A 12737-nucleotide genomic window follows, 5' to 3' on the forward strand; every position below is an offset into this window, starting at 1 on the left:
CAGAACACTGGGATTGAATAATTAGGCATTCACTTCAACGTGCCAAGCATTTATCTAGTCGTCGAAGTCCGAGCTGGACCAATCAGAGTGGCTGCTGGTCCAAGATCGCTGACAGATGACAGCGATGACAGATGACAGAATTATCACGATGACAGAATTATCACTGTTTCAGCAGGTCTCTTAGGTTTATAATTCAGATTAATTTTCGTTTACATATAACATTGTTTGTAGTCATTTTAGTGCAATTTAAAGCTTATTTCTACAAATAAAATCAGCACTGTAGGCAGCGATCTTGGACCAGCGGCCACTCTGATTGGTCCAGCACGCTCACGTGACAATGTCGAAGCACTTTGTGTCAACTCCGCCTCTGGAAATAGTTCCACTTTTAAAACGTCGTTTGTGAAGCCAGTTTCCCGAGATCGGACTTCGACGACTAGATAAATGCTTGGCATCAATAGCTGTATATGTTGAAGTGAATGGCGTGAGATAAAAAGTCGTGCGCACGAGATAAAAATAATAATTTCGATGTCACCTCCAGGGCTCCGTACTAAAAGGCTCCAAAACTTTAGAAGTTTTGTTCCGCGCAGCTGCTCTACAGGACGGGACGCCGTCATTATTGTTTACCCACTACCGCTCGGCAGAGACGCTATCGCGCATGCGCGACTCTCGGCAGAGAACGTATTGAAGTGAGACGCCTCACTCCGTTGGAAAAACACGTCTGGCGGCTATTGTCGATAATGGAATTCATTATCGACAATTTTGATTATCGATCTTTGTCGACAACGTCGACGAATCGTTGCAGCCCTACTTGTAGGTACGGAAGAGTATTATGGCCAGGCAGGAGAAAAATTTAAATTATATTTTAGAGGAGGAAGATTTTTTTTTCATTATGCACTTCGAGAAAAAAGTCGAAATGTCGAGATTAATGTTGAAGTACAATTTTGAGGAAAAAAGTCGAAATGTTGAGAAAAAAGTCGAAATGTTGAGAAAAAAGTTTAAATGTTGGGAAAAAAGTCAAAATTTCGTGAATAAAGTCGAAATGTTGGGAAAAAAGTAGAAATGTCGAGAAAAAAGTCTAAATGTTGAGAAAAGTCAAAATGTCAAGACAAAAGTCGAAAAATCAAGATTAATGTTGAAGTACAATTTCGAGAAAAAAAGTCAAAATGTCGAGAATATTCTTGAAGTATAATTTTGAGAAAAAAGGCGACATTTCGACTTTATTCACGAAATTTTGACTTTTCTCAAAATTGTATTTCAACATTAATCTCGACATTTCGTCTTTTTTCTCAAAGTGCACAATCAAAAAAAATCTTCCACTCTCAAATTTTTTTCTCTTGCCTGGCCCTAATACTCTTCCGTATGTACGAGTCACACACTGAAAGAAATAAATCTAAGCGCATGTAAATATAACATATTTAGATCTGTGATGTTAACAATTAAAAATGATGTTTGTTGCTTTACATGAATACATCTAGTTTTGAACTTAATCTGAATTTGTTCAAAAAACAAGACATTGTGCATTTTTTCCCTAACAAGCAGTATTTCTGTAATCCCAGGCAATCTTTTCATTTACACACAAACAACAAGAAATTATCTTGTTGTATTTACTTTTCTTTTAACAATTTTAATCTATTGGGCAGATTGACCCCCGGTTTAGATGAAACATGCTTTATTTGTTTAAGTAAAACACCACAGTTATAAATATCTTGCTTGATCTACTTTAAAAAAATTAAAGCAGCACAACGTAACTTTCAGCTTTTCTGAGTTTGGCGGCATCTTTTGGACAAAAGCGGTAGCGTTTTACCAGAAAGAACACTACGTTTCCCATGAGCACCAGCGCGTACTGCCGGAAAGATCCTGTCCCATCGCTGCATTTGTTTTGATGAGACGGGACGCTTTTCTGTTTCACCAAGTGAACAGACAGAACGCAAAAAAAAAGATGTTAAACTGCTGGAAAGGAACTGGAATTTACCGGGATACCTTAAACAAGGAAGCCAGGGAGCGGTATATGGAGAAAATAATGATTATTAACGGTCTGGATCCATATGAAATCCCTTCTGAAGAGCCATGTGTTTCAATAAATTTGTATAATAGTACAACATACAGTACATGTTTTGTATCCCTCTTACTTCTCTTTTCTTTTTTTTTGACTGCTATATTATGGTGAAGAGGCTCCGAGGCGTGAGCAATATTTTTGTTTTCCTCGTGAGATTATTTTTTTCCTCTGCAGCTACAAATAAGAGTTAATATTTTTCCCTCAACAAACTAGTTTTATCTGAATATTGGGGTTAATTGCACCGCAGAGAGCTGGCCAGCAGCGTTTAGCTGGAGAAGTGGGGAATAAAACCCGTGTTTTGATCCGACGCCCGTCTGTGTGTGTGTTTGTGGTTTAAGGTTCTGGTTCTGGTTCTACGGCGTAAGGTACGCGGCGACACGCACCGTACGTTGCGTGTCGCCACGTACCCTACGCCGTAGGTCTGCGTCGATTTAACGCAGAACCATAATTCAGGCTTTACTGTGTGGAAGCCGGTGTTTGGTCGTTACAGCCGCGATCCAAAGTGAGCCGACGACTCTTTCACTCTTTTACTTTGTTATCTCAGATACTTGGCCTGCGTGGTTCTGCCTCCGAGCAGGAAACCGTTGAAAAGTTAAACCATAAGGATCTTTTCCCCACGTCTATTGTGTGGAGCTGCTGCAGCCGCAACGCAGCAACAGCTTCTGCGGAGCTCTGAGCTCCAAGCCCCGCCCATTTTCGTCTTGACTGCGAATCGGGAAGGAGGGGGAAGTGACGTATGCCGTAAAGCAGTCAAAGTCGTAACGATTTGTAGTTTTTTAGTGTGGCAGGGTTCCTACCATGCTCCTCAAAGTTACATAGTGCCAGTGAAGGTGATACAGACCCCTCAGACCATGACAGAGGTTCATTAAACCTGTTGGAAGTTGATGTACCATCACAATGACTCTGGAAATATGATATTAAGGTGTAAAAGTTACGTAGTGTCGCTTTAAGGCAACTTTTTTGCATATTTTTATGTAGATTAAGAAAGACTAGTATTTGTATGAACTACTTATTTTTTTTATAAACTAATAAAATAAAAAAATAATGAAAAAAATTTTTTTTTAGAATGTACAAAATTCATTTACAAGTAAAGTCAACTTAATTTTGGTAAATAAAGTCAACTTAATTTTGGAAAAATAAAGTCAACTTAACACAATTAAGTTGACTGTACTTGCTAAATGTATTATTTATATTATTTATATATACTTTAAAAAAATTAAGGCAACTTTTTCGCATGAGATTTTTTATGTAGATTAAGAAAGACTAGTCTTTGTATGAACTACTTAATTTTTATTTTTTATAAAATAATAAAATGAAAAAATAATAAAATAATAAAAAAACGACTTAATTTTTAGAATGTAAAAAATTAATTTGCAAGTAAAGTCAACTTAATTTTGTAAATAAAGTCAACTTAATCTTGGTAAATAAAGTCAACTTAACACAATTAAGTTGACTGTACTTGCAAAATGTATTATTTACATACAAAAAATTAAGTCGTTTAAAGACTAGTCTTTCTTGATCTACATAATAATCTCATGCAAAAAATGGACTTATTTTTTTTAAGTAGATCCAGCAGAATATGTGTGTTCATGTCCTCATGTGTTCATGTGTTCATCCATTCATGTCTCCAGGTCCGTACCGACTCTGTGGAGTCTGATTTCAGGTTTCAGGGCGAGGTCCATCTGTCTGCGCTGACGGTCCAGCTCTTCTTCAAACTCCAACATGGTTTTTTCAAACTCAGAGAATATTTCTACAGCAGCTGCTGTTAGTCGCTGACAGAGAAACTCTCTCAGATGATTCACCTTAGACATTGTTGAAGAGGAAAAAGAAAGGAAACAACAGAACCTCCTCAAAGGAATCACTGCTCACGTGTTCCGTTCGCTCAAAACCTCCGCTCTTCCGCCGGGTGTTACAATCTGGAGTTCCGGCGGAGCTCACGGTTCAAGGAGAGTTCCGTCTCTTCTCTGTTTCATTGGCGGGTCGCAAACAACTTTAAGGTGCATACCGCCACCTACTGTACAAGAGTGTGTAAAATCATTTCATTTAGCCTGTTTCAATTCTATTTATCAGCCTAGTGTCTTTTAAGAAATGAATGAGTTCCTTTCTGGTGATTTCACCCCCTCTCCCTCTGTTCCCAGTATCCCCCTCAAATTCCACTCACGTCCTGCCTCTCTCACTTTTTCCTGTAGCCTTTCTCTTTCTATTTCATATCTGTTACAATACATTAGAATATGTTCACTGTTTTCTTTTACTCCACAATTCTCACACTTATCACTGTCCCTTTTTCCCATAACATACAAAGTACATTTAATCCTGTGTGGTCCAGTCTGAGTCTTGTTATGACTATTTCCTCCTTCTCTTCCTTCCTGTATCATTCTTTGCAGAGGTGTCAAGTAACGAAGTACAAATACTTTGTTACCTTACTTAAGTAGACATTTTGGTTATCTATACTTCTCCGGAATAATTATTTTTCGACTTTTTACTTTTACTCCTTACATTTTCACGCAATTATCTGTACTTTTTAATACACTTTAAAAACAGCCTCGTTACTCTATTTCATTTTGGCCTTTAAATAAAAACTATCCAGTTAAAGGAGCTTGAGGCCGGATTGTGGCAAGATTTATGAAAAAAATCCGTACACATTTTAAGTTTTCTAGTAATAATGTCAGATGAAGCGTTCCAAACCCAAAAGAATGATTCCTCTAGTGTATCTCTCCGTTGCCTTGAACAGGTTGTGTGCTGCAAAATGTGCTGCAATTCGGTCCCGAATTTCCCGCGCTGGGCTGCGGATGTGACGTCACATGACGCTGCATGCACGTTCTCCCCGTTCTCCCGTGCCGGCTTCACTGTCGGCTGCAGTACCCCCGACGGCCGTCGTGGTGAAGGGTGGTGCTAGAGAGTCTCATTTCTTAAAAGGAGCCTCAAGCTCCTTTAAATTGCTCCATCCGGATAGAGTGAATTTGGTTGTGGTTGTTTCAGATGTTCTTGTCCAGTTTTGTTCTTACATCCGTTCCCTCAGATTCCTGCAACTAAACTTGGATGTACATTCCAATAAAGGTTAGGATAAATGATAACATGCCTCTGAAGTTTGACTTTTTGCACCATTACAATACTTATAGGCAACTAGTCATCATATCTTCTGCTCTCTGAAACACATGTTAATGCTCAATAGTACACATATATGGTTCTTTAATATATTTGCATTATACTAAGATACATTCATTTTCAATGGCTTTTGTCCTTAATGGCCTTTTCCCCCTTACATTACTTTTACTTTTATACTTTAAAGGGAAAGTTTCGTTTTTTACAACCTGGACCTAATTTCTGGCATTTTTTATGGTCGTATACTCACCCAGGCATGTTTGGTGTCATTTGGAGTCCTTCGGAAGATATTAGGGTTTTTTTTTGCGAGCCGCTTCTCCATATAACGGTAGCGCATGAGGGCACAGCGGGACACAGACGATGCAGCGTCTAAATAACACATGATTGCCGCGAAACTCTTCATTTCTTTTATGAATCACTAGATCTGCTTCCAGGACCTGTTGTCTACATCCGGGGTTCTCTGTGTAACAAATAAATCAGTTTGTAAACAAGACCTCTGAACTCATGACGTCATCTCTGTGCGCGCACTCTGTCCTCCGTTCAGTGAGCTCTTCAGCCGTATACTCTGGCTAAAAACGGTAAGGACGTCCATCATATTCAAAGTCGTCGTCCACAACCTCAGAATTTGACAAATATTCAGACATGTTTCAAATAACTATCAGTAAACTAACAGTAGCGAAATCCAGCTGTACACGGAGCTGTGTCTGGGACGCGCGCACAGAGATGACGTCATGAGTTCAGAGGTCTTGTTTACAAACTGATTTATTTGTTACACAGAGAACCCCGGATGAAGACAACAGGTCCTGGAAGCAGATCTAGTGATTCATAAAAGAAATGACGAGTTTCGCGGCAATCATGTGTTATTTAGACGCTGCATCGTCTGTATCCCGCTGTGCCCCGTTCACTACCGTTATATGGAGAAGCGGCTCGCAAAAAACCTCCTAATATCTTCCGAAGGACTCCAAATGACACCAAACACCTCTGGGTGAGTATACGACCATAAAAAATGCCAGAAATAAGGTCCAGGTTGTAAAAAACCGAACTTTCCCTTTGAGCAGTTTTGAAACCAGTACTTTTATACTTTTACTTGGTTAAAAAACTTGAGTTGATACTTCAACTTCTACAGGAGTATTTTTAAACTCTAGTATCTATACTTCTGAGTAATAAATGTGAATATTTTTGACACCTCTGATTCTTTGTTCTGATAGACTTTTGTATTTTGTGATATCCCTGTCCTTTCTGATCTTCCTCCCACCTTTTCTGCCATATTTCCATTCCTTTCTTCTTTATTACTGCTTTACCCTCTCCTTTTCCTAGTGGAACTGGTATTGTTATTTCCTTTTGCAGAGCCATTTTTGCTCATTTATCAGCACCCTCATTCCCTGTTACTCCCTCATGTGCTGGTACCAACAGAACTGTACGTCTATGCCACATCTGTGTATTCTTAGTAAACTATGATCAATATCTATGAGTAAGTCTTGTTGATTGTATACTTTCCAATACAGCTATTGAATCTGTGCAACCAGCACCTTATCAGGACTGAGCTCTTCCACCCACTGTAACCAATAAAGACTGACACCATTTCTGCTGGATATACTGATAGTTGATTAGATCATCTTTTGGAGATATTTACATCCAACATGGTTCTGTCTCGCAGTTACAGTAAGTATTTCATTTACCAACCAAAATAATTAGAACAAAATGCATACAACATTTTCATCACTGGTTTACTACTACTTTTGTCATTTAGCAGACGCTTTTATCCAAAGTGACTTACATCTGAGAAAACAACACAAGCAACAAGGTTTAGACAGAGTTTTATTTTTTCAGACACAATGAGATCTGACGCAATTTATATGATAAGCTTCTGATTGTTAATATCAATAAATAAAAGACAAATATTTTTTAATTCATGTGTACTTTATTATTTGTCATAAAACATTTATGTTGTTAAGAAACGTTTATTGCAATGGGCCTAAAAATAATACATATGGTAAGTCTTTTGAGACATTCAAACATTTAAATATCCAACTTAGTTTAGTTCAGCGCTTCCAGTCGGTGGATTTATTATTGACGTGCACATGCAGGACTCATGAGTCACCGTTTGGCATTAAAATAAAAAAGCAAGTTAAGTCAGAGGGAAGGTAAACTTCAGATGGTACGACCAGAGGGAACACAGGGAAGGAAATGAGGATCAATTAACATGATTTTGGTGTGAAATATATAGATATACAAGACACATTTAAAGCTGCAGTTTCCAACATTTAACCACTAGAGGGAATAAAGATCCCAAACTAACCCCCAAACTCAGAATGACGGTTCATTCATGCATGAATCACCCACAGGTTTTCTGCAGGGGTTTGAAGCCTCTTTTTCCTCCTATTGTGGCAGGTTGGAATTATATAAAACAAGAAGTTTAATGCGTAATTAGGGGTGTGGCCTTTTGATTGGCATTAATTTGTCCAATCTGTAAATAAATACTTTTTCTAAGAAAATGTTGGGAGTAAAGAATCAGGCCTGTAATTAGTGAATTGGTGTCTGTCTCCAGTTCTGAACAGTGGGAGGACTTTTGCAGTTTTCTTGTTTTTTTGGAAATGTCCCAGTTCTGAGCGACTGATTACAGCTGTATGTCAGTTAACAATCCATCAATAACCTTTTTGACTATTGTCATATCACCACAATCAGTTGACACCTTGTTTTTACATTTACTTACAATATCTATGATTTCTCTCTCCTCCACAGCTGTGAGAAACATTGAATCTGGATTTCTACTTATTCATGTTTCCTTCCATCCATCAGCTGATCCAGGATCACACATTTTTCTGCTTTGGTCCAACACTCACAAAATACCTGCTGAAATGATTAACCACCTCATTCATATCATTAATGACTTCATGGTTATTGGTTAAATATTGTGGATAATTAGTCTGTCTTGAACCTTTCCTAATGGCATCGTTCAATATATTCCAAATACCTTTAACGTTATTTTTAGTCCTTATTCATGAAGGAATTCATGTCCCTCTCCATGAAGGCAAGTGGTCTCGGCCCTGAAACAGCAAAGTCCTCCCTCCATTATCATATTATTATTTTTATTATTAGGGCCCGAGTACTGACAGTGTGAAGGCTCTATTGTATCTGTAGGAATTGTTTTTATTATCCTCCTTTTCATTTTTCTTCCGACGAAATGAGGCCCTTTTTTCCCCCTAAACGTGCCCCAAAAGTCACCAAATTTTGCACGTAAGCCAGACCTGGCGAAAAATGTTATATTTAATGGTTTGCATTAATGGGCGTGGCCTAATGGCTCAACAGCGCCCCCTAGAAAACTTTGTGCCTCAAGCCCCACAATACGGTTTGACGTATATGCATGAAAATCGGTACACACCTGTATCATGTCACAACTTAAATAAAAGTCTCTTGGCGCCATGGCCGAAACAGAACAGGAAGTCGGCCGTTTTGAACATTTTGAATTAATCGTGTAATTTTGGCGCAATTTATGCCATTTCTTCGGCCGTTAATGCGGCCGGAACCGTAACGTGCACCCAGGTGTGTTATACATCAAAATGTGCGTCTCCATCCTGCGACAATGGGCATTACTTTTCTTAGTCAAAAGCGTTACCGTGGCGACGATAGACGCTAAAAAGCGCGTCCCCCCTTCATCTGATTGGTCCATATTTGATAGTTCCTACTTTCTGCCATAACTTTTGAATGGTTTGACATAAAGAGTCCACCCCCTTCAGTCAGGTTTTAGGAAGCAGCACAGTACTGTTACTGCTGCCCTAAAAGTTCTTAATGATGTGTTTGAGGCATTGGATACCAAAAGGTTTTGTGCTGCCCTGTTCATTGACCTGTCCAAGACATTTGACACTGTGGACCACAGTCTCTGGTTAAAAACTGGTTTTAAATGCTGAAAAATCCAGTTATGTTTTTTCCAAATTCATCACTTCTCCCGGAGAATACCCCATCAATTAAAACTGTCCATGGTAAAGCTCTTGAGCTGGTCACTAGCTACAAATACCTGGGATTAACTATTGATGGGGAGCTTACATTTAAAGCACACATTAAAAATCTGGGGCCTCATTTAGAAAAAGCTTGCCTTGCGCACAAAACAGGGCTTGAAAGATGCGCACGCCACCTTCTGGGATTAAAAAAAAAAACTAACCCAAAAATGTGTGTATCTTTAAGCCAACCCTGACCCTTGCGCACGAACATTTTGAAGATATGGGGAACTGGCGACGCAGGAGGTGAGATGAAGACAGATTCATGTCATACTTTTAATGTCATCACATATCAGACTCTCCAACCACATCTCAGCTTTATCCAGCAGCAACAGCACTTACTTGAGCCGTGTTTTTCTTTCCTTTCCTGAATCCACAACTCCAATATCTTCTCAATCCACAGGCAAAACCACAGGGAGAAGGGTTTTTTACTAATGTACAGGCAGATTCTATTTTTTATTTTTTTTTTACCTTGTCTGCACACATATTATTGATTGATACCATGACGGTAGAAACCAAAAGTGTATATATGTGCATTATTACTATATGTAATATATACATATATATATACGCACACATATGCGTACACATACATAAATATACACATACAAACCCAGTGTTTTTTTTTTTTTTTTTTTTTTGGGGGGGGGGGAGGGGGTGGGGGGGGGGGGTGGGTGACGACATCCACTGCCAATCCAGGAAGCAGGAACACACGGAGACACACGTCAAGCACTGGAAATCTGCAACAAAAAACCACAAACAAAGCACGAAACCGGCACGGAGCCATCCAAAACACGAACAGCAATCGACCTAAATCTTGAGATCTGATCGCAGTCTGAGCTAAGCTATCGCTACCGCTACCTAAACCCAAAAACTAGAGAGCCAGCATGCAGGTGAACAAGCCAGTGTGTATGTCTATGTGTGTGTGTGTGTATGTATATGATCATGCATGTGTGTGTGTGTGTGTGTGTGTGTGTGTGTGTGTGTGTATGTGACTAAATGACTATATGTGTGTATGTGTGTGTGTGTGTGTGTGTGTGTGTGTGTAATAAACCAAACAAAGCTCCACCTGAAGTGTATCTATAGTGGGGGACGGGGGGGAGCAACCCCGCCACCCGCGAGACCAGAGGCCGACAAGGAAGAGCCCGGAACCCAGGCCACCGGCAACCCCACAGAGGGGAGAAGTAGGAGGGAGGCAACCCACCGCCTGCGAGGCCCCCCCCCCACCCGGCGGCGGCCGAGGGGGCCCGCGGGCGGGGCCCCCACGGCGCGGAAAGAAGCAGCCAGGGATCCCGCGGCGGCGGACCGCGACCCAGGCAATCCCCGGCCACCCGGTCCGGGCCGGACACGCGGCCAGGAGGCCCTCACCCTTCAGGCCAACGACCCCCACCCGGCAGGGGGCCAGCCCGCCCGGAGAGACAGAGCCGCCCCGGCCGCCGACGCGGGCAGGCGCACCCGTCCCCCACGAAAGTGGCCCTCCAAGACCAGAGGGGCGCCCCGCCGTAGAGGCAGCGGGGGGGACCGGAGACGGGCCCGGAGAGAGGGAACCCCCCAACAAGGCGACACCCGCGCAGGCCCGACAACGGAGGGCCCCAGACCCAGGCATCCCATTCATTCATCCATTCACCTATCCGATACCTATACTAATAATAATATAATATACTATACATAATAATAATAATAATACTAATAATAATACTAATAATAATAATAATAATAACCATCTTTGTATAATATAATATTGATAAATTATTAAGTTTTTGATGTCCTGCCAATGGAGGCTCAAATCCTCCATGGCAGGACCCTTCCATACGTACAGGCAGATTCTAGTTAGCAGTAGGCTATGGTTTTACTGCGGTCCGAGTCCCAAACTCTGTTGTTCTTAAAAAATCCAATGGAATCCAAGTTATGAAAAACAAAATAAATGTATTTACATCCACAAGAACATTCAAAACAGTTTACGACAGGCTACGGGTAAGAAACCGTGTCGCTCCACTGCTGCTCAACCCTGTACTGACTCTGTAGCTGAAAAACTCTTAACTGACGGGAGAGCTCAGCAGCAGCTCTTAAAGGTACAGCGTCACTAAATAAACACAAACCAAACAGTGTATTCCAGTTCTATGGTTAACCTAAACACATTCAATTAGCATCAATCCAAAATGATTACTAATAAATATGCAAATTTGAGATCCAAATTACAACATAAACAATATAAATCTACTGTAATTACAAAACCAAAAGAAAACGTATCATTGCCCCATACAGTTGTAAAAACTGAACATGTGGAAATATCAAACTTGGACTAACCTCTGAACGGAGTAGATGGAGAGAGTTTAACAACATTGAGCTGCAGATTAACTTTACAAAGAGAATGTGAGTGAAGAAGAAACAGACGGGAAAAAGGACGTGTGAGAGAGGCTTTGTAGATGAACGAAATAAACGTTAAAAGAAACTTCAGCACAAACTAACAGCTCTTTATTTGCACCGTGGAGACGGCAAGTTACCAACAAAAACAAATAACGATTTTAAGGAGGAACAGGGATTCAAAACAACCTCAATGCAGAACTTAAAAAAAAAAAAAAGTACACGACCACATCGTTCCCTCTGCGTCAAGTTGACGGAGAAGCATAAATCCGGGTTGAACCTGCAACCCTTGTGGGGAGGGGATTAGGCTCATCAGCCACAGCAGGTGGTGGTTGGACTTCTGCAGGTTCTTCTTCTGTGGGTCAGACAGGAGTGGACAGCTGCCCCCGGAGGACGACAACAAGAGCTTCATTTGTCACGAGTCACCAGACTTCTCCTCCGGGTGTTTTTTCGTGTGACCCAGCAAATCAATTCTGCGGCTAAAACCTTTGTTGCACGTCTTGCACAAATATCACTTCTCGCCCGTGTGCGTGGTTTTGTGCCGTTTAAGAGATGATGATTCAGTAAAGGTTTTTCCGCAGGTGTTGCACAGGTACGGCCTTTCGCCGGTGTGAACCCTCGTGTGAACCACCAGGTGGGAACGTAGCCTGTAACTCTTTCCACATGTTTTGCAGATGTAGGGCTTCTCGCCCGTGTGTGTGGTTATGTGCTGTTTAAGATTTGATGATTGAGTAAAGGTTTTGTTGCAGGTGTTGCACAGGTACGGCTTTTCGCCGGTGTGGATCCTCGAGTGAATCACCAGGTTGGCACGTTGCCCGTAACTCTTTCCACATGTTTTGCAGATGTAGGGCTTCTCGCCCGTGTGCGTGGTTATGTGCTGTATAAGACCTGATAATTGAGTAAAGGTTTTGCCGCAGGTGTTGCACAGGTACGGCCTTTCACCAGTGTGGGTCCTCGAGTGAACCACCAGGGTGGAACGTTGCTTGTAACTCTTTCCACATGTTTTGCAGACGTAGGGCTTCTCGCCCATGTGGATCATTTTATGCTTCTTGAATGTTGATGATTTTCTAAACGATTTTCCGCAGGTGTTGCACAGGTACGGCCTTTCGCCAGTGTGGATCTTCATGTGATCCATTAAAATACGACTTGTACTGAACTCTTTCCTGCATGTGCTGCAAGAAAACGCCTTCTTCCCCGTGTGGGTCCTGGTCAGCTTTGAT

General features: G+C 41.1%; 1 protein-coding gene across 1 annotated transcript in view; it reads right to left on the reverse strand.

Moving 5' to 3' along the window:
* Positions 1 to 12058: 12058 nt before the first annotated feature.
* Positions 12059 to 12737, reverse strand: part of LOC133447289 (zinc finger protein 420-like) — a gene marked incomplete at its 3' end in the record, with an annotated part of 127163 nt that continues 126484 nt past the window's right edge. The window contains exon 7 of the mRNA XM_061725924.1: positions 12059 to 12675. Coding sequence (XP_061581908.1) covers positions 12059 to 12675 — 617 coding nt within the window. The remainder of the gene's footprint in view (positions 12676 to 12737) is intronic.

This window comes from Cololabis saira, chromosome 7, assembly GCF_033807715.1.
Source record: "Cololabis saira isolate AMF1-May2022 chromosome 7, fColSai1.1, whole genome shotgun sequence".
NCBI lineage: Eukaryota > Metazoa > Chordata > Actinopteri > Beloniformes > Belonidae > Cololabis > Cololabis saira.